This window comes from Nilaparvata lugens, chromosome 1 (assembly GCF_014356525.2).
Source record: "Nilaparvata lugens isolate BPH chromosome 1, ASM1435652v1, whole genome shotgun sequence".
In the NCBI taxonomy this organism is placed as follows: domain Eukaryota; kingdom Metazoa; phylum Arthropoda; class Insecta; order Hemiptera; family Delphacidae; genus Nilaparvata; species Nilaparvata lugens.
Genome location: NC_052504.1, coordinates 36,641,559 through 36,664,795, shown reverse-complemented (window position 1 = coordinate 36,664,795; position 23,237 = coordinate 36,641,559). Strand labels below are relative to the sequence as shown.

Sequence of the window (23,237 nt, the reverse complement as noted above, 5' to 3'; positions counted from 1 at the left end):
TTTGGTTGTAGCTAAGCATTGGACAGCCCGTTCCAGTTAGTTTAGAGTTCACTGGTCTATTGCTGTATTTCCATAAGGTCTATAGTTTCAATCAGGTACTTGTGGATGAGAATGCTGCGTGAGGTGTACTGTTCACAGAACTACTAGTTATATATCCCATCATGAAAATAATATGCAAATTCACACCTTAGACCAGTTATAGTTATTTCTAAGATCCACACCAAACATTTTTCTTTGTATAACCTAAAAAGGTGTAAAAAGTTAATCTTTTATTTCATAGTCAAAACTGCGACCGATAGGAGTACTCAGAAAATCATTATAGCTCTAAAGGATTGAGGTTGGTACTACTGTACAACACAGAAACAGAACTGCTGTTGTGAATTGAGAAAGAGAAGAGAAAGAGCAAAGACAGAAGACAATTCCTGCAATTTGCAGTTTACGAGTTGTACGGAGTGTATTGAATAATCTGTGAAAGGTTGTAGTGTGATGGAAAACAGTGAAAATCTTTTAATACAATTTTAATAAACGAAATTTTTCAATTATAATATGAAGCCCACCTTATCGATTTGAACGACTGATACGTTTTTTTATTTTATGACAAAATGATGATTGCTTGTAGACAGACTGTCTTCGTGGGCATCCGAAGGTATGTTCAATAATTGCAAATTTATTGACAGTGTATTGAATTTTTCACTTGAAAGATTGTTTTAAACTAATTATTTTGTCGCTGTCTCTTATTGAAATTTTTCTTTTTATCTCCTAGTATGTTATTCATTAAAATCATGTAATGGGCGGTCTTGCATGGTAAAATAAAATAGATAACTTATTTTTACTTATGTTTTTTAAAATGTAATGTTTGAGTAAGCAAATTTGAAATGTTGGTCTCCTTCAAAATCTATCTTGGGAGCGCTAGCCAGAAGGTTTTCGTTAGGCCCACTGATATTCAATTTATTGATTAGACAACAGACATACTGTTTCAAGAATTCTTGGCTGGTTACAAATGTCTTTAACTTGAAATTAGCTTTGAAATTGTTCTCTATCATGATAGCGATTATAATTTTGTAGCCTATTATAAGTTTCATAATAATCGATTATCTAAAAATCCAGATTGAATCTGATTACAAAAATCCATTCTTATCAGTTTCGTTGTAAGGCAATACAGCCTCCCTATATTGGTTGATTAAAAATGTGCAATTTGATGCTCTTTGGTTAAGTTTAAGAAGTAACTTGGATCAGTTATTGATTTATAACTTTAGCAATCATTGATCAATCTCTATTCCTAATCACTTTTTCATATGTGTGTGTTCTTATTTATGATTTTTTGCTTTAACTTGCTATTTTAGCTTTCTTTTTCTTTTTTTATTCAAATTCAAATTTCTTCTATTGCTGAAACATTGATAGAATTTATAATAAAGTCAAAAATAAAATTCAGTATAAACTATGAAAACAATAGAAAAAAACATAATAAAATTCATTTTACATCACATATCCAACAATAATATTCATTCCTGTTAGGACATTTTTACATAAGATAAGATTTTATATTACTTTTAAAACATTCAAAATCGTCAACCTTAAGACTATTTGGCAAGTAATTATAAAGTCTTGTACCATACTCAATAAAAAAGTTTAATTTATACACTGATTCAGTCTGATTTATGTGTACTTGTGGTTTTTGTAATCTCATTATGAAACTAAAATACTAAATACTGTCATATCATAGAGAAGTGTGAGTAATGGATGAAATTAGAAGGTATTAGGCCTAAAGGTACGGTGCCATATTAAAAGATAGCATCAGAAGATATCCCATGGTATAGGGCCTTTATGTTTTTTTTTTAATTTTACTGTCAGGCCTAACTTAAGCCAATAATCTTAAGAGGCCACAAAATACATCACTAACGTACGATGCTACTCTAATAAAAGTATTAGAACATAGTCTACTAAAAATTTACATATCAAAAAGTACCTACGTTTCCATATTAGAAAAATTTACTGTTGATTTCATTTCAAGTTTTTTTGCTTTGTGCTGGGTACTGTAATTGTCAGCATTAAAAGGTGTAATAGGTATATTTTACTGGAGAATCTATACCATATATAATATCATAACTTTTGATTAGAAAAGACACGCTGTAGGCTAAAGATTATGGCGATTCTTTCGCCCACCTGTCAAGGCACCACAAGATCAGCTGCAGCACCGTGAAATAATCATTAAGTACCCAGATTAAATAACCGGTGACCTCTGGTTTTAAAATGCTAGTAGGTACCTAAACCAGTCGACTGCGGCCAAACCGGCCATTCTTATTTCCACTCCACAGTCCATATTTTTAGCAAAGATTCTGCTACTTCTTTGACAACTTTGCACTCCAGGTTAAAATAAAGACAGTCTTTGTATTTTGCCACTAATATAATATTCTTCTAGAGCCAAATTAATCTTATAAAAAAGAAAAGTTCTGGAAAAGCATGCTCTTCCTTAGCATATAGACATTTATTTTCCCACTAAATGTAATAGAGGTTGGTAATTTTACTCTGAATTGAATTTTTTAATTCAATACAATCTACTAAGTTTATATCATTATTACGTATATTCATAGCATTATTACTCATGGTCGACGGAATTTGATAATTTTTTAAGTGTTTTTATTAGACCACAAATTTAGATTTCATCTCCTCTTTTATAAAATCAATTTCTGTCCCCCAGAAGCCTAGTTGCAGAAACGTTTCAAAAAGTGCTTCTGCTATCGCTATGTTCATATCTAATGTTCATAAGAGATTCACGTATTAAACTCAATGGTAATTATAGGCTACAGAATTTTCAAGTTTCATAGTTCCACCGCATTCTATAGCAGATTCAAGTCAATTCTTTATATCTGATATATTACTGATCTAATACTTATATATTCCTCTGAATTGGATTTTCGACATTCTATTAAGGTTATTATACTAACTTTATATTATTATAAAGTTTCTATACTTATCTAAGTATATTTATCTATACTTTACAGTACTTATATAAATAATACTTATTGTCTTGTTAGTAATGCTCAATATAGTCTATAATGAATATTTAATAGAAATTTTAATTAAGATAAAATATTATGGAAGTTTGTTGAATTTCTACAATCTAAATACAATTAGGCAACTAACAATTAACAAACAAGGTTAACAAACCAATTTTAATCAGATGCTGACTTTATAAATCTCACTATATGAATCTAAGGGTATGGTCACATTGATTGCATGTAGGTGCAAGTGCACATGAGATATTGCATGACCAAGCGCGCAGATGAGAAACACAATCTGTAGGCCTAAAGAGCCATAGAAACACATTGTGACTTGCTATTGCTACGCAAGTGTTTTCTCTGAGCGTGCAATTCTTTGTGATTCCCGCAAATTTAGCAATGCGTGATCCCTGTGCGCGACGCACTAAAGTCTGGGATCCCAGATTTTTGAATGGCACGCAGTAGTTATTTGCCAGTAGTCACCATCTAACCTTCTTCATTCCACCCATTCCACCATGTTCTAGTGATAAGACGTGTAACAGTGGCTTATCTAGAAAAAATGGGGGGGGGGTTAAAATTGGCGTAGAAATCACCTAAACCTTTGGAATTCACCGGGGGGCTTGGGGGGTATTGAATACCCTCCGGTGGGTCCGGAGGCTCTCCCCCGGAAAATGTTGAAAAATACCTTATTTTACAAAATATTTTACGCAATTTCCACTAAAAAAATATCATCATTTCATTCAAGGTTTTTTGTGTTCAGTTAGCTACTTATTATTTATATTTTCTTTGAAAATTCCATAATTCTATGATTTTCTGATTAAATAACATAGAGAAAGAAATATAATTTTACTAGTCATTCAATTGTATCAAAAAATAATAATGTTTCAGTAGACTGAATAGTCCTAATCATTATTAGATAGCAAGCTATAATTTTGGCCACAATTTTTATACAAACTTTAAAATCATAGGCTTAACTTTAACATCAAGACAAACTTGACATTATAGGCTTAAGTAGGAATATCTAGATTTTGTTTCTAATCTGCGCGCTTAGTCATGAATGATCTGACGTGCACTTGCACTCAAATGCATGCAATGTGATCCTTATATACTTACCTTTCTGAAATTGACTTACTCTCACTCCAGAACCGAGCAAAGAATTTCTCTTGTTTTCCAATTCTATGCTGAATCTTTTATTCGATTTACCAACTGCAAAAAAGTAATAACTTGATTGAATAATTATTTTTTAAAGTTAGTATCATCTTTATTTTAATTTTCAAATAGCCCCATTATGTAAATTTTAACATGAAATTATATATGTACCGTATGTCAGCTCTTAAAATACATTTCAACTTAATCAGCCTCTGGTTTATTTTGATGAGAATAAGATTTTATTCATAATTAAAAATTGTTTTGTTGTATAAAAAATTGGATTTGCGCATATAAACTGATTTGCTCATTTGAATACTACATATTTGACTAAAATGTAATTCTCTCCTCTGAAGCTTAGCGCTGATTTAAAAAGGTGAAATACATTCGGAGCACTTGATAGAAACGAACCGGAGTTTTTAAGACTTCCTTATTGGAGTGAAAGCTTGTTCATTTTCACATTAACCAAGGACAACTGGCTTGATCATGCATCTTCCTCTCTTGCATAAATTCAAGTGAACTTCATAGGTTTCTTCAGTAATATTCGTTGTTATCTATTTATTTAGTACCCAATAAAACATTAAACACAGCTAAAACATTTCTGGAAACTAAGAACACCGTCAAGCAATAATTGATGCTTGATCAATGTGTATCATAATCAGTTCATTTTTATTCAAGAGCGGCTTTTCCAAAGACTTCATTAAATTAAAGAAAATGTGCGGGATATAATAATATATCTAATGAAAATTCAATTTTTGACCCCGCAGTTCTGTTTAGGGTAGTTAGGAGGTAAACATATCAAAAGTCCCCATCCCTACCCCCTGTGCTAATGGGGTGGGGGTGGTTTAAAGGTACCATTTTTTGGTTTCTCGCATAAAACTAAAAAACTATGTATCCTAAGGACTTGACTGTCATATAACAAATTAAAGCTTGCATAATTTCCCGCAATCTTCATTCTACAACTTTCTTTTATATCTCCACGATGTATAATTTCACGCTTTTACGAATTTCCCTACACCTTTTGTAGCAGCTTTAGTTTGAGTGTGAAATCTCAATTTTTGCAACAATAGACCATTTGATAAAGGAATTTGGAGGGAATCTTTTAAACAAAATTTTTGACTTTGCAGCTTTGTTGAGACTAGTAAGGAGGAGAACATATAAAAAATCCCTATTCCTAACTCATGTGCTAAGGGGATGAGGGTGGTTTAAAAGTTGCATTTTGCAGCGTTTTGCTTTCACGCTCATATCTAGAGAACAATGCGTTCAACCGACTAAAATAACTATTCAAAAATGAAGCTTAATAAATTTTCTACACTTTTTGTTCAGTGGAATTCTGTGATATTCCCAACAGTTCCCAACATATTCGTTCTTGAAGGTGTGTAATTGTTGAAATAACAGGTTTTCATCCAATGTTTTGCTCTTTCAGGGCGTATACCTCTCCAACAATGCATCATAAAAACTGATGCTCATCGTAGGTTTTTCGTGCATTGAATTCTCTTTGGAATGATGTATTATTTCACTATTCCAAGTTTTCCTCTCATTGTTATAGCAGCTTCAATGTAGGGGGTGAAATTTTCATAGCTGCAACAAGTTTTAACTCAGTGGTTCCACACCTTCAAAAGTGGGATGCGCACTTTTGCTATGTTCACCTACTAACTAGTCCAAAATGATTCTGCAAAGTCAAAATTTGTGTCACTGACACCCCCTTCAAATGTCATGGTCAAACGATCAATTGTTGCAGCAATGAAAATTTCACCCCCTATATTGAAGCTGCTATAAAAATGAGAGGAAAACTTGGAATAGTGAAATAATAAATCATTCCAAAGAGAATTCAATGCTCGACAAACCTACGATGAGCATCAGTTTTTATGATGCATTGTTGGAGAGGTATACGCCCTGAAAGAGCAAAACATTGGATGAAAACCTGTTATTTCAACAATTACACACCTTCAAGAACGAATATGTTGGGAACTGTTGGGAATATCACAGAATTCCACTGAACAAAAAGTGTAGAAAATTTATTAAGCTTCATTTTTGAATAGTTATTTTAGTCGGTTGAACGCATTGTTCTCTAGATATGAGCGTGAAAGCAAAACGCTGCAAAATGCAACTTTTAAACCACCCTCATCCCCTTAGCACATGAGTTAGGAATAGGGATTTTTTATATGTTCTCCTCCTAACTAGTCTCAATAAAGCTGCAAAGTCAAAAATTTTGTTTAAAAGATTCCCTCCAAATTCCTTTATCAAATGGTCTATTGTTGCAAAAATTGAGAATTCACACTCAACACTAAAGCTGCTACAAAAGGTGTAGGGAGATTCGTAAAAGCGTGAAATTATACACCAAATTGAAGAGAATTTAATGCCTTAAAAGCTCATAATCAGCATGGATTTTTCCCGTCGATTTTAAAAAAGTTATAAGAACAAAAATAGAAAAGAATTGGTGGCAAACGGGTTTTTTCCAAAAATGTCACACCTTCAAGAGCGGATATCTCGAAAACTAGTGGAGATATAAAAGAAAGTTGTAGAATGAATGTTGTGGGAAATTATGTAAGCTTTGATTTGTTATATGACAGTCAAGCCCTTAGGATACATAGTTTTTGAGTTTTATGCGAGAAACCAAAAAATGGTACCTTTAAACCACCCCCACCCCCTTAGCACAGGGGGTAGGGATGGGGGGGATTATTGATATGTTTACCTCCTAACTACCCTAAACAGAACTGCGGGATCAAAAATTGTCTTACCAACTTTTCCCCCTATACCCTTTTTTGAGCATTCATTGCCTGGACTACAACTAGAAAGTTGTAGTTGATTCATCTAATCTCGTTTCTCTCTATAGACTATGAAATTATTAGGATCGTAAATTATTTATAATTTTACTTTTGATCATTCTTTATTTTTAATAATAATAATAATAAATTGCTAAGTAGTATGCAAACTTGTAATATTTTTAAGCATCCTATCATATTCACTGTTGTTATTTTAGTGCTGCAATAAAAAAGTTTTGAAAGGTAGAAAAGACTTTTATAATTTTGTTACTGGTTCAATCTATTTTTAATACAAATGAAAAAATAGATGGGTTTATTAGTACACAAGAAAATTCCTTCAAGTAAAGGACTTTCCACCTACAAATAGCAATACGAATATATTCGTTGATTAATAGTGGGCCTATTTATTATCTACTGCGTTATCTGCGCTGATTCAATCTAAAATACATATAAGAATAAGATAGTTGATATAGCTATTTATAATAATAATAATTATTATTGTTTTTGTCTGTCTTTTTTATTATTCTTGTGTTTTTGGCGAAATAAATTAGATTAAAAAAAATTGAATTGAGTATTGAGGAAAAGATTTTATTGTTTATTACATGTATAATTATTTAGATAAGTTGAGCTAATAAACATTCTTCATTGATAAACACTAACTGTGTAAATAGTAGAGTAAGGTGTAGGTGTCATCCTGAATTGAACTTGTCATTTTTACAACGGTAAAGTTTAGTTTTTGTAATGGGGAAAATCAACAGCACACAAGCCAACTATCTGAACGTTATTGGTTTGAACGAATTCCAATTTCGGTCTGTGGTTACATTTGAGCATTGGATGCCTAGTTATTTTCCTTTCAACCTTTCAAGTTCGTGTAGCTTGTTCCATAGAGAAAGATTTGAAAATGAATGATAGCAGTGATACCGGGCAAGTAAATCCATTCAAGTTGTTAAACTTTTTAGATGATATATTTTAATTCTATTTAATGAAGTAAATAGACGACAAAGCAAGATGGGTTTTGAATATTGTTGGTCAAGTCTATTCAAGTTGAAAATTACTTTTGCTAAGGTATTTTGCTGAGTTTAAAAAAAAAATTATAGTTATATTCGTAGTTCATATTTACTCGTTTCTTTTACAACATACTGTAATTCTATTTGAACATATTACCTACCCAAAATTAAGTCTTCAATCAATTTTATCTTTCAGTACCATTTGTAAACCAGTAAATTTGAATTTGGTTGAGTAAAAATTGAATTTTGTCACCATTAATATTGATGTAAAACAGCTTTTAACTGATTGATAATAATCCCAAGAATATACTAAATAACTGTACGGAAGTAAATACTCTACCCAATAACTCTGAAAAGATTACTAAAATAATTAATTTGAAGTTTTATCTTACTGAATACCCAATTGGATAACCCATATCCATCCACATCTCCATGAACAGTATTATTACATAAGTTCAGAACAATGAAAAAGTTCAGGATGAATCTGTGATGAGCAAAAATTCAATTTTCTGATTTCAGAGATTAAATTGAAATCTAACAATTAAATTTTAGATCTGTATTTCAAGCATCATACTGTATATTCTCTTTTACCACTTTTAGTCTTGAACTTTGTATTGCAGTATATCAAGCCTTCTTTGTTATCTCAGATTCTTGTGATAAGGATGTGTATTTTAAAATTGAAAGTATCCTTTTTTCCCCTACATGTACAAAAATCATGTAAAGAGGTACAATTACCTGTACCTAGAAAATAGGTATTGTCTGAGAAAAACAGTGGGCAGTGTATGACCTTGACACAGAGTGGGGCTTGCGTCTACTGCCAGTTGGCATCACGTGAAGGAGCGCTCTGCTCTCTTTTAACCTCTACTCTGCTCTGTATGCTTCACCAAGTTTAATCAGTTTGTTTCACCGGTTGCTCCTGTTAAATTCAGTTATAAGAATTTCTTCAAAATGATATCACCCGTCGCTACCGTTCGAGTTTTTGTGAGGTGTGTGCAAGTTGTAAAATTATTAAAACTAATCATAAAGTGTTTTATTTCAAATACTAGATTCCAATACCTGTGCGCATTCAAAAATAATTCACCGGTCGTTTCAGTTGGTAACTTTATTTATTGATGACCTTTGTTCACCTTTCTACATTTTTTTATTACTTGAATGGGCATTTGAATTCAAAATTAATTATTTATTTGGAAATATTAAGTTATCCTGTGCAAAATTACCTATCAAAGCTTCCTATCCTCAATGAAAATATAATAATACAAAACATGTATGAGAAAATACTACATACTATATGTACTTGTCATGAGAAAATTCCAAATAATTGTAAAAACGCCAGGAATCATCCATTCAGACCATCAAGAAACAAGTGTTGTGTTATATTAATAAGCAAGGCCCGCTGTCTTATTTCAAAACTACAATGGCAAATTACGTAATCAGAACGAATCCTTAGAGTAAGGGCTTTCATAACATTTTTCAAAATCTAGAGCTTCATCTCGTGACAAAAATATATTATTTGTCTTGCAAAAACTCCTTGATAATTCTGTGGAAAAGTTGTTTGAGTAGTGGCGAGAACGTTTTGGCATATTATTTTATCCTTATCTTTTGATCAAACAGAAGCAAAAACAAAGCATTGAAATATACCGGTAATAGAATTGAAAAAGTAAATTTATTTTTGTAATTATATTTTGAATATCTTATTAGGATAGCGGTGTGATGTGAGAGCTTGGTTAATTCTATACCCACATAGTAATCATTTAGATAAAAATAAGTAACTTTACTAGAGCCTCTACGATTTTCCGGCCCTCAATCAATAAATTTAATTTTTCTCGGTAGTTGGATAATAATTTTATAATAAATAATCTCTAAATAATAAAGGTATATTCCGTTTTTTTCTATTGCGTTGCTGTCCTTCAAATTCAAACACAGAGTTTGTAGCATTCTGATTGTAAACGATGGATTAAAAGGAAACTAATAAAAACACATTAATAATTTGTTATTCATAGCACTTGATATAATAGTATTAAGTGCACTTCAAATACATGCCAACAGAAGTATATATATATATATATATATATATATATATATATATATATATATAAATCAACATTATTAAGAGGTTGTTGAACCAGCTCATGAGAGTGTGAGTTCCACTCAGTCTCCTTTAGCGATGCAATTTAATAACCAATTTATTCACGTCTTCGGCCATCTTTCTTATATTTCTACGAATAAATCTGAATTTATGTCAATGAAAATAATTCATAAAAGTCAATAAATAATTCAGTGTGCCAAATAAAAAGGTGCATGCGCACATGCTGGTGAGTGGGCGGGCGTGCATCCTGACTGTCCTACATTTGAGCTGACAATAGGCTACTATTGATCTGAAGTGGTTGAGTTCAATGTTGTCCATCGTCTGAATTCATCGTTGATTGATCAGTTCTGACCTTGAATTACTTGTCATCAAGTCATCTTATCTGCCATTGCATTACTTCTGAATCTAAATTTTGTTGTGTTTATTCAAAATTTATTAAAACTTCAGAGTTCATTGATATCTTAAGGGAGAACACAGTTGTTGACTTCTTTGTCAGGATTTGCCAAATTTCTGTAATAGATGTGAAACAGGTGGTCCATGTGACCTGATTTGAACGTTGATTTCCGAACCCCTATAGTCGGTAACTTGACACTCTTGTTTATCCCCCAATATATGCGCTCGGAAACTGGCAACTTGCTTAATTCGATCATGATTTAATATGCTATCCGTCAAGGAATTGATGTTTCATTCTTTTCTCTGGCATAACAGCAATGTTTCTTGCATTCTTTAAAATCATTTAAAAATTATTAGCTGTTTCAAAATGTTTTCTGATGGCCAATTTGAATAGAAATGTTATCGATATCTTTCGAATCATTAATTTGGTACAGTACTATGCTTACTGTTCATTTTTATTTAACAAATGGAATTCAAAGTTCAGCGGTTCGAAAAATTGCATATTTTTTAATTTGCAAAGAGAATATTTTACCATTTGCCAAATGGTTAACGTAGACTCCGATAATTTTTTTGTCAGCAATTATGGCAGCGTTTTTTGTTTCAGGGTTTTTTAAAATGCTTCTTATTGCTAGACTAATCAGTTCTCAGATACAATGAGCGTGTTATGGCTTCTTAAATTAACCATTTACTGTAGTTTGTCCTTGTTAAGAAAATGGAAACCGGCTATAAAGTCGTAAAATACCTTAATTGTTCTGTTTTCCTGAAATTTTGAGCAAGGTCTTCAAAAAATGTCCATTCAATCCAAAAACTATGAAGTTATGAATTGATGTAATGAAATCAATATTGTGGCAATTCCATATCCGGATACTTCTTTACAGAATACTCAACACTTGGTATGTTGAGAAGGGCAGTAAGCTAACAGCCCTTTCAGTGTTCAGCGATTAGTCATGGAATCTTTAAAATTTAGAATTGAAATTGTTCAAGAGCTGTCTTGAACAACTTCTTCAAATCTGAGCCACAATTTTACTGTGGATCGCGAAGCTTCAACCCACTTCCAATATTCGAACCAAATGGCGATTCACTACAACAATCCCGCGTATGACACATCTCTAAACACTATAGTGAGGTCCACGTTATAATGGCAGTGGAGAAAGATAAAAGAACAGCGTTGCCGAACCTCTGTCTTGTCAATGCCTTCTATAGACGGTAGCTGATACAGGTTTATTAATGTAATATTAACATATTATCTGTTCATTATAGTTTGAATAATCAATTATATTTTATTAAGAAAGAAATTGCATTTTTCAATAATTTTATAATGAATTGACATAATTAAGATGAAATGTTTTGTTAATTAATTATTAATTCTACATTATTAAAAGACGATCTGGCCACAGACAAAGCGAGAAAGAGATAGCGCTATCTGCTTTGTTGAATGATAGACAAGGATAGCAATAGCATTGCTAATAAAACACTGCCATTATAACGTGGACCTCACTATAGATATGGATTATCATGTGTGGTAGGTAGCACATTTTTAGTGCTTGAGTTTTATAGCAATCGTTTGAACTGCCTCGCCGATTTTTATACTGGTTTCCACCTGATAAAATATTAAAATCTTAAGGTGCGTACAGACTTTCGCTCTGCTCCGCAACCGAACGTCACTCCAGCAGAGCGATTCATGATCGACCGGGGAGCAACTGTGGTTCGACCGGGGAACGCGAGAAGATCTAAAGCTGCGTACACATATTCGCGCTTCCAACCCGCACCGAGCACACTCCTCCCTCGTACCGCCCTCGCACCACCATCGAACCACAGTCGCTCCGCCCACGGACCCATCATGAACGTTACGGAAGATGTTAGATCTTCTCGCGTTCCCCGGTCGAACCACTGTTGCTCCCCGGTCGATAATCAATCGCTCTGCTGGAGTGACGTTCGGTTGCGGAGCAGAGCGAAAGTCTGTAGGCACCTTTACATCTTCCGTAACGTTCATGATGGGTGCGCGGGCGGAGCGACTGTGGTACGATGGAGGAACGAGGGCGGTACGAAGGCGGAGCGTGCTCGGTGCGGGTTGGAAGTGCGTATATGTGTACGCAGCTTTAGAGCATTGACCCCGTGTGTTTAGCACCATGGTCCGTTATTCATGAACATGTACTAATAAATCATGAGAAAAGAATATTCAAGAATATATTCATAATTTGAAGTCAATTTTCTGCTGGTTGATTGATTTGGTGACCTTTATCTTTCATCTTCTTGCTATCTTTTCAATGCGGTCGACATCGTATCTCCAACACAGTTTTTATGACCTTGGCTAGTTTACCTTTTCTTGTATTTGAACAAAAATGTATACTTTCCTTAAATAATGTTTTTTTTTTAATGCTGTATTAAAAATCTATTCAATGCAATGTAATATAATGCAGTAGAGAGTACTATACTGGAATTGTGTATCCTGTATTACTAATTACCGGTACTCCTTTTTTCTTTCTCACTGTTTTTAGAAATTCAATGGCTCTAACAATTTTGTGTCACTCTTGTCTTCTCAATAAATACATTCTCATATTTTCTTTGTTTTTTTTTTTCAGGATGTTCCACCGAAGTAGTGTCATGGGTGTTGTCATGAAAGAAGAAAAACTAGACGACTTCAATGTAAAAAATGAACCTGTTCTTGGTGAGTGTTGACTTAAATTTCTGTGTATTTTTCCAATAGATTTTGTACTGATTAGTCAATTTTCTCAATAGCTCAGGCTGATATGTTAATTTGATGAAGTTATTCATCAGGAAAAATACAGCATAATAATTATTAGATCATCCCTATGTCAAATATCAGCTGCATTAATGAGAAATGCCTATTGTATCTAATTTATCAATCGATCAATCGTGATTTTATTTTTAAATTATATAAAAAGTACTATCATTATCATTAGTCCATCTTAAATTTACTAGTTTTCAATTGCCAGCATCAACAATAAGTAACTCAATCAAACATAATTATTTGATTAGCCTATACGATTGTTTGATCACAATGATTAAATTAATTGTACTTCAATGTCTCATGGTGTATTTGCAAAGAAGTATGTACTTTTAACATAGCTCTCATTTATTGATTTATCAATCAAAAAACGATATATTATTTAAATGTATAATATAATAAAGGAAAGAATCGGCTAATACATGTAGGGGATAGGAAATTTACGAATGACGCATCATCACGCGTGAGCTAATGAACTGATTAACTTGGAATTTTGCATTAATAGATTCTTAATTTACGGAGGATGGCCATAGGCCTATCTAAAATTCTTTTAGATTCCAGTAGGTCAAGTTTTCAGTTTGCATTAATAGATTCTTAATTTACGGAGGATGGCCATAGGCCTATCTAAAATTCTTTTAGATTCCAGTAGGTCAAGTTTTCAGTTTGTCAAGTTTTTAATTAGACCCTTGCGGAACACGGGTTACCTGCTACAATTTAATAAGCTTTGAATAAGAGCCCTATAATACCGTTACTCTACGTATAATTTTATCAAGCAATTAAAAACTACTCTCTCATTTCAGCTCAACTTCAAAATTATTAGAGTTGAAGCAATATCCCGTTACACAGAAGTTACAAACTGCAAACTGTACCATAAGTTCATGCACAAGATAGGGAAACTAGTGCAAAAAATGTTGGATTGCAAAACACATATTATTATATTTTTGCAAGATTAATTATTGGTATTATTTGCAGAATAAATACATATATCATTGATATATTTGATGTTGATGAGCTATCATTTTGTTTCACTAATTAAATTGTTAATAAATTTTTCGTAAATTTACTGTACTAGAACATGTATTCTTCGAACGTTCCTTTTGGGAATCGACATTGCTTTGTAGATTTCAATAAATTCACCAGTAAACCGTATCAATCTATAAAATAGTTATTTTTAGGTTTTAACTTAATGTAATTATTGTAATGAAAGAACTACCAAAACATCTACTTACTTGTCACGTTTAATGTTGAGAGTAATCCATAGCTATTTGAAGTGTTTGAAAATAACACTTGCTCGAATGGTGTCTTTTTTGAAATGAAGTTGATTGGGTTAGTAGCCATTTAGTAACACTTCCACTTGACTTCTGAATAAGATATACTACTTTGGAAATAATCTGTATCTGTCCTTTGAACCCCTTATCTTACTCCAACACTCGATGACGGAGTGTTATCTCCAACGCTCTCTCTCATGACTCATTCTCTCCTATATCAAACTGCCGTTGTAGTAGACGTAGTAAATGCAGTACGTGACTATACTGATTATATACTTGTCAAATACATGTAGATGACAATTTTAGACCCCGCAGCTATGCTTAGGATAGTGGGGAGGTAAACATAACAAAAGTCCCCACCCTTACCCCCTGTGCTAAGGGGATGGGGGTGGTTTGAAGGGACCATTTTTTCCGCATATACCTCGAAACCTAGCGTCTTAGAGACATTACTTACTAATTACTGTATTCGAAAATTTGTTAAGCTTCAATTTTTTATAGAATAGTTTTTTGAGATATAGAAATGCGAAAAATCAAAAAATGGTTTGGAGCACAGAGGTGGGGACTTTTGATATGTTTACCTCCTTATTACCCTAAACAGAGTTGCGGGGTAAAAGTTGTATTCCAAACATTTCCCTCTATAACCCTTCATTGACTGGAATATCAATATCTCAAGAAGTTTTCAAATTAATTAAATAACCTCATAATAAAAAACATTGTTCAATAGATTACTCAATCGCATCTAGAGGGCTTATTAATATATCTCCAGGTTCGATTTACCCCACAAATTTAAATTCTACTGCTATTAATGTATAAATTTTCAGTTATGAATAACTGGTTATGATTGAGAATTTATTATTCAAATGAAATCATTCTAATCTGCCCGTAATATCAATACATCAATAGCAGATAGCAGTTAAAACCTCTTTTGAATCATGAGCTTGATGATCTACAGTTTCAACTAGAAAATGGTAATATCAATTACAGTTTAACTGTCATTAACCATAGTCCAGTTAGCTGGTCGATTTTGATCTTTTATCAGTTTACAAAAAATCGACGTTGCTTCGACTTTGTTCGAAGGCTATAATATTTGCATAATATAATATTCAACAAGCAGTTTGCATTACCACAGATCTCTGCAAAACTTATCTGTTTTGGCTTTACCATTCTGAAGCATGAATTATAGCAAATTAAGTAGTATTCCTGCAACACTTTGTTGTAGAAGTTTTTGGTAATAGGGAAAATGTCCATTGGGAATCTTCATTCAGTTTGTAATGAAAGGTACAATTATGTAAGGTCTTAGCTATTTAAATTATAATTTAATAGTAAAAGAAAAATTCAACTTATTTCATTTAACATTATCCATATGTTCGTAGATTTTCTCAATGCCATCTCAGCTCTCATAATGGTGAATTGTATCCTCTTGAAATAAGCTTGTACATTGATTTTATTTATTTATCTTTAATAGGTTACTTGCCAGGCAGCAAAGAACGAAAAGAGCTGGAAGCAGCCTTAGAAGAAATGTCTTCTAAGGTTGAGGATGTACCAATCATTATTGGTGAGAAGGAATACAGGACTAAAGAAGTGAAACATCAAGTAATGGTGAGTATCAATGCAAAAATTAGCAATTTGAATGAATAAAATTATTGACTTTATTTTTTATCACATCAAAAAACACATTAACTTTGTATTGTATCTCCTCAATAATGTAATAATATAATATATTATTGCATTCACTTTCACATACTCGCCGAACACTGAATTATTATTAGCAGTCTTTCGGAGGAGAAGATAAGTCGTCGGTCCCGACTACCTAAAAAGTAGTCGTCATCTCTCATCATCCATCTCACTCATTACCCACACACAAGCCTTATGTGGGCATCACTCTCAGTATTAGGCCTATTAGTATATTATTTTATCATCTATTAATATAAATACAATATAGTTATAGTATCAACCAAAGTCTTCATCTGGAATCTCCTCTTTACTTGTAATCTAAACATGCAGGGGTGCAGAATTAGTCCGAACGCCTGAACAAAGTTCGGGAAATTTATGAGAGTCTGGGGAAATCCAGATTTAAACAACAAACTTTATATTACTACAGTATATTATATACTGTATTGAACATACATATTTTTCTCAAATGTTTAGATTTATATTATGTATAATCTGAAGTCCTAAGGAATGTTAGGCATAGTTACATAAATATATTTTTCTACAACTGCGCCTAAAAAAAGAATTTACATACTCAATTCTCCTCGTAAAACAGCTTATTTCTGAGGAGAATCTACTTTTTCGCTCGCTAACCATCCGCGCATGTGCAGTAAATTTTCTTTACGCTCGCAAATCATTCGCGCATGCGCAGAAGAGTTTCTTTACGCTCGCCAATCAGCTGATGGTAAGCAGCTCGCCAAAAGGTCAGATCTTAACCTAAAAAGTCTGTAATTGTAACTCCGCCGATATAAGTAATTTAACAGGTTTGGGCAGTTGTAGAAAAATTTTTGTATGTAATTCGCGCGTAATGCTTCTTTATCGCTCTTGCAAAATTATCACGCTCCGCTTCGCGTCGCGTAATAACTGGTTTGCGCGAGCGATAAAATCGCGCATTACGCTCTTAATACATAAATAGCTATTGCCGTATTCCTGTACGGAAAAATTTTGACGTATTAAATTTGTGTTGAGTGGACATTTTTGGGTCTTGGAATTTAACGCACCCCTTGAATTATTCAAATGTGAACTGATAAAATTAATGTCATCCATTCTAGCATATTCCAGAATGTCTTTCAGTAGTAAACAGACTCATCCAGCTTTTAGGAGTTTCAACATTTAAATGAGAAAAACTTATAAACAAATCTATTAACATTTTATAATAATTAATGACTGTATTACTTCAAAACAATAAGGTATTCATGATGTTTGAAAACAAACATTTCATTTGTTTCTAAAACAAATTGATATTTGTTGTAAATTTTCATAACTGTTTTGAAGAGGTATTCTCTACATATATACTCTGCGATTATTGACTGTTTAATGTTGAGCTTCAATTAGCAGATTAATCTGTGATGTGCAAACCGATAGTAATAATTTTGTTGAAAATATTTTTGAAAATTACATGCATCATTGATGCTTAACAGAATGCTCTTCAATTCCATTTATTTCCGTGATGATTCTGAACACTCTGCCAAGATTATTTTTAACTAGTTTGAACTGCTAATGCTATATTTTTAGTGCCAGGTTATTTGTCCTCTGCTCTTCTTCCCAACTGAACGTCCTTGCTATGCTCGTGTGAAATTCTCTCAAGAAAATCTTCATGATTATGCATTTTCTATACAATTTTAAATATGTAATTCCTAGATAAGGTTCCAATAAATGAATAGTGAGAGAAATATTTAATAATCACACGTAAGGATTTCTACCAATAAAAGTCATGCGATTTAATTTTAATAATATTGAGAATATAAGTATATCTTTAAATTTCAAGATCAAGGCGTTTTACATTACGCATTTTTATGACATTGTAGTCAGATAGAAATTTTACATCATATTCCAGTTGTTGATTTTGCTTTATACTGAAATTTTATTTTTTTTTCTCATCTAGTTGTTGATTAACTACTTATGTGTCATACTCTACAGTTAATTGTTTTCTATTTTTTACAGCCCCATGACCATAAGAAACAGCTCGCGAAATTCTATTGGGCTACACCTGTAAGTAAAATATTCCTCTACAATTATTTCTCAGTATAATATCTTGCCTTTTTGTTCTGCTTTATGCAGTCAGAGTAACGTTTCATAAGCGTGTTATATAGTTGAGTAAAACAGTTATCTATGAGCTTTATTCCGTATGTAGTTTATACTTGAAATTAGCAATCGATATGATTCCATTATAGATAAATTTACTTGAATCATTTGTACTTATTTTATTTCATAAACGTATTTCCCGGACTTGCTATCACTCTTCAAAAATAATATTTGATTTGGTTATTTCCGTTATGACTCAATTGCGTTATCGCCTGTGTAAGAAGCATAACAGTGCATTAATTAAATTCTCAACTGTAAATCAAATTATGATACCGTCACGTTTACTAAAAAATTGTAGTTGATAAGCAACATCAATTAGTGTACGTAATAATTGTTGATTTGGTCTAGATGTCTAGACAAACCTAGTCAACATTTGGTAGTAAACCAATATGTATATTGTTCAGTTGAACTGACACTTTGTTGTCGAGTGATAATTATACTTGGGGAACACTATCAGTAGTATCAATCCAAGTTGTCACTTTTCCTCTTTGTTAAATTCTATCCTGATGATTTCCTTAAAAAAAACAATCACTGTATATTCTGTATTTTGAATTGAACATGAAAATACAACTTTTTTTACTATTATATTCAATTTATTATACTTGGGCGGACAGAGAGGTATGGATAATTTGGAATAGCAGTTATACTCATTGTTTAAACGAAACTATATATTTATTAGAGTTTATCTCTTTTCTGTATAGGGCTACTTTTTATAGAAATAGAAATAAAAATAAAAATCTCAGTACCCTTTATGAATTATTTAATCACGTAATACGTTCATTCTTCATTAGTTTTGATATTACAATTTGAGAGATCAATTTTTCCATGTAACAAATGGAATAAGAGACAGTATGAATATGTTTACATAATTCTGCTTGACAGCTTGAACATCCAAATTGTTACTGTTAATACACTGCAAATAAATATTTATTATAGTCCACTCATGTCTATATTATGCTCATTCCTCATCAGTTCCAGAAATCAAAATTGAGAGATTGATTTTGTCAAATACAAAATCCGAAATAGAATACACAGAACAAAAAAGTTTAGGCTACAATCTTTTGCTTGAACATTGAAATAATTCATAAAGGGTACTGAGACTTTTATTTTTCTTTCTATATTCATAAGAGTTCTTTGAGACATGGAACTTTACCAGGTGCAGGTCGAGAACGAACGGTACGAATCCGGAGAACATTGCAAGAGTGCATGAAGCAAGCCCTCGTCGTTGGGCTTCACTCTTCACAAGTGTCGTGTGATCAGTTTAACTACTCATACTTTTAAGTTATACCTTTGTCAAACTTAATAAACTTATAGGATGACTGATGATTGTGTTGCTTAGGATCTTGTGGAGAAGGCGATCTGCGTAGCGGTGGAAACACAGCCGAAATGGGACGCGGTGCCGATGGCAGAGCGCATCAAGATCTGGATGCGGGCCGCTGACCTGATGGCGGGCAAGTACCGCATGCAGCTGAATGCGGCCACCATGCTCGGCCAGGCCAAGACCATCATTCAGGCTGAGATCGACTCGGCCGCCGAACTCATCGACTTCATTAGGTCGGTCATTAGTACCGTACATCTTGAGTTATGTCATACAGTCAAGTTATAGTACCGTCTATCAAAATAATTTCCCTTGGTTCTCTTCCTTGTTCGAATCTTACAAATACTTTCATGACTCATTAAACATCCATTATAATATTTCTCCTTAATAATAAATATCTGAACGATTAACGAAGTCAAAACTGAAAAGTCCTCTTACTAATCAATCTTTCAGTGAGTGTTTCTATGGGCTTTCAGATGAGTTGAGAAGTTCAAATGAAGTGTGTATCTGATTTTTTATTATTGTGAATAATAAATTATTCAGCGTCGATTATGACTGTATTTCCATTAATAGGTCATTCATTATTTAGTTATGTTCTTAAAATAATTTATAAATTTAGAACCCACATGAAAGGTGATTTTATTAATCTCTCAAACGAAATACCTGTTCTTATTGTAAAATAATTTTCTTTTCTCAGAAACTTGCTAACACAACATTAGTTTTAGATTATCTTCTAATTTCTTTATTGATGTAACACTTGAAATACTATCATCAATCATTTTTCAATTGAAAAACTAAAAATTTATTCAATGAACAATTTTTTATTGTAAAAAATTATTGTTATGAACGATGAAAGATGAATGGATTTACTCTTTTTAATAGTTTGCGATTAACTTGTAAAATAATCTGAACAGATAACTACTGTGTTTATGGTATTGAAGGTCTTCAGGAAATGAATGTTGAGTATTCTTCACTGAAAGAAGACTAACCTGGTACGGGCCACTAATGGCTGATTGCGAAAACTACTATGCAATATTAATGTTCAGAATAAATAAAGCGATATTAATTAGCTGTGCTTTCATAGTCAATATTTTAACAACTCTCTTTAATCAATCCATAGCTCGATTTATCTATAGTACTAAGTTACATTTAAAGTTAAATACACTTAAAGTTTTGATTTAGTTGAAACTTGCATTTTAAAACACATTCCAGTTGTACATTTAAATACAAAATTGATTGTTTGTGAATGTTTTGTGTGCAGGTTGAATGCGTACTTTGCCAAAGAAGTGATGAAATACCAGCCGATCAGCGAGGACCCGAAAACGACATTGAATCTGATGAGGTACCGAGGGCTGGATGGCTTTGTTGCCGCCGTCTCGCCATTCAACTTCACCGCCATCGGAGGCAATCTCGCCTACACGCCGGCTCTAATGGTAGGCCTACACCTTTTCTATCCGACTAGATAGCCATTACTCCACTACCAACTCTGTTTCCCACTTTTCAAGCTAAAATTCATTCCTAATATTTTTAAAACACTTGATTCAATATGAATATGTATTATATCGTGATCACACAGAAAACTACAGTTCTTGTTTATTGTACAGTGATTAATTCTGATTTGATATGGTTGTGATGCATTAGTTCATTCAAGAATTAGTAATATTTTCGTATTGAGAAGAACGCAAACAGTATTACACGTCTAAACAAAATTATTGTAATATTTGAGTACCAGGTCTACTTCCTTGTAGTTTTGACACTTCTAATGGCTGGCCACTAATGGTAGAACATGCATGCACATACACAGTCGACTTACATTGATGTGTCATCACAGCGAAATGCTTCGTGCAAAATGTTTTGAGGTTAGGTTTTTTGGTATCTCCAATTCATGTTGCTTATTTTTTCTTCGCTGCGCTATTTTAGGTTAAATTACTTTTTTATCATTATAATTTGTAATTTTCCAGTGGTTTATTGTTATTGGTTGTTTATTTTATGTTAACACAACATCGACAGTGTATACAGGTGCATGTATTTTCCATCTTTAGTGGCCAGCCTTATTGAGATTAGATGTGAACAAATGTTAGAACAGAAATTGGAATAATCAGAAAATATTTGTTTTCTGTCTTGATGCTATCACTGGATATTAGCAATTGATTAGCACGCGCCCGCGGCAAATTGCCGCACAATTGTAACTTTTGTATGTAGTTTTGGGAATTTTCGTTTTCCAAGGTTGGCAGCTCATGTAATCCTCGCTGTGACTGTCCTCTAGACAATCTTGAACAGTTTGAGGATGGCAGAATGAACGTTGACTAATTTCAATATATAGGTATTATCTTCCTATTTTATATTCCATCTTCTGATTTAAACGTTCATTATCTTTTTATTCTATCTAGATGTCGAAAAATGAGTCAAATAAAGAAGGTATATTCATTCCATTCATGAGTAGATTATTTTATCCCATAAAAATGATAAATTTTAACAATAAATTTGCAGTATGTATTTTGGAATCTCCTCCGTGTAATATACTATTAAATAGTATATAATAACATAAAACACGTTGAGAAAGATTTGAAATTAATAAATATTGAAAGAGCATTGTCAAAACCAACTGGTTATAGTCTAGGGAGCCATAAGGGTGAGTGTGAGCAAAATGCTGACGCGCGACCACTGACGTTCTGCAAGTCCGTGCCACTACTCGCGTGTTAATATTACAGTAAGGGCCAGTTGCACGTACGTCTGTTAAATATGGACATTAATGCTGTTTAACAAATCAGCGTTAGTTTTACGGATTCATTTATGTTCCACAAAGATCGGTTAGTTTATAATCTCGATTAAGTTTTCCTGTTAACTAACCAAGATTTTAACGGTTTCACAATCCGGCAACACTGTAATTTAACCGACAGATGTTATTATTCTGGAAAAATGGCACAAAATTGAGGTTATGTTATAGAAGCGGTGACCATTTATTAGGCATGCGCCGTAAAAATGTTCTGTCTGTCGCCAGTGCCAAGTGCTATCTGCAGATGAACCAGATCGAATACTAACCTCAAAAATGAGAATCTAATTTTGAATGCTAATATCAGCTAAATACACTTCTCTATTTTATTAACGGATGAAATTCATTCATATATTTAGCTCATACTTTGAATTCTGTAGTTTTTTATCAAAAACTAATGGGAAGACAGCTATCAGTAGGTACCTAATCGGCGTTCGTTGGATTTAATTCCCCGTGAATGGCCTGTTAAAAATCTTTCAAGTCGATTAGTTTAACCGGCGTTATTTTTCGATTTTTACCTTTGTGCTACTAAATTTTCTTAATTTCAGCTAATAGCACGTTAAAATGGTGCCAACTAATCAGAATTAGAAGCTTTTACGCCGGTTAGTTTAATCGGCGTTATCGCTTGAAATTTCTGTTTTGTGCAACGAAAATGCAACAGTTAGCGCTAATCTCGATTAAAGCATAGCATTTAATCGTGATTAGACGTTAACCGACGTATGTGCAACTGGGAGTAACTTTTTAGCCAAGTTTTTCATCCATTATAGTTACTATCAAGTAGCGATAGTCTCATCAGTACATCATCAAAACCTAACATACAGAGTACCGATCCGGTAACGGCAGCGGTCAGCTGATTGCGTCTGAGGACCGAGTATCGATCAAAATACTTTTTTCACATCACCTTATTAGACAAACCGTTATTATCCTATTATTCAGTT

General features: G+C 32.9%; 1 protein-coding gene across 2 annotated transcripts in view; it reads left to right on the top strand.

Annotated features, from left to right (window-relative positions):
• The first annotated feature begins 326 nt into the window (after positions 1-326).
• Positions 327-23,237, top strand: part of LOC111049135 (delta-1-pyrroline-5-carboxylate dehydrogenase, mitochondrial) — a 31,801-nt gene continuing 8,890 nt past the window's right edge. The window contains exons 1-6 of one of the 2 annotated variants that reach the window (XM_022335148.2): positions 327-646; positions 12,979-13,064; positions 15,879-16,012; positions 18,068-18,115; positions 19,548-19,762; positions 20,788-20,959. In XM_022335148.2, coding sequence (XP_022190840.1) covers positions 603-646; positions 12,979-13,064; positions 15,879-16,012; positions 18,068-18,115; positions 19,548-19,762; positions 20,788-20,959 — 699 coding nt within the window. In that variant the 5' untranslated portion in view covers positions 327-602. Of the gene's footprint in view, positions 647-8,741; positions 8,904-12,978; positions 13,065-15,878; positions 16,013-18,067; positions 18,116-19,547; positions 19,763-20,787; positions 20,960-23,237 lie in introns of those variants that run through there. The other variant, XM_022335149.2, reaches the window with a different exon arrangement.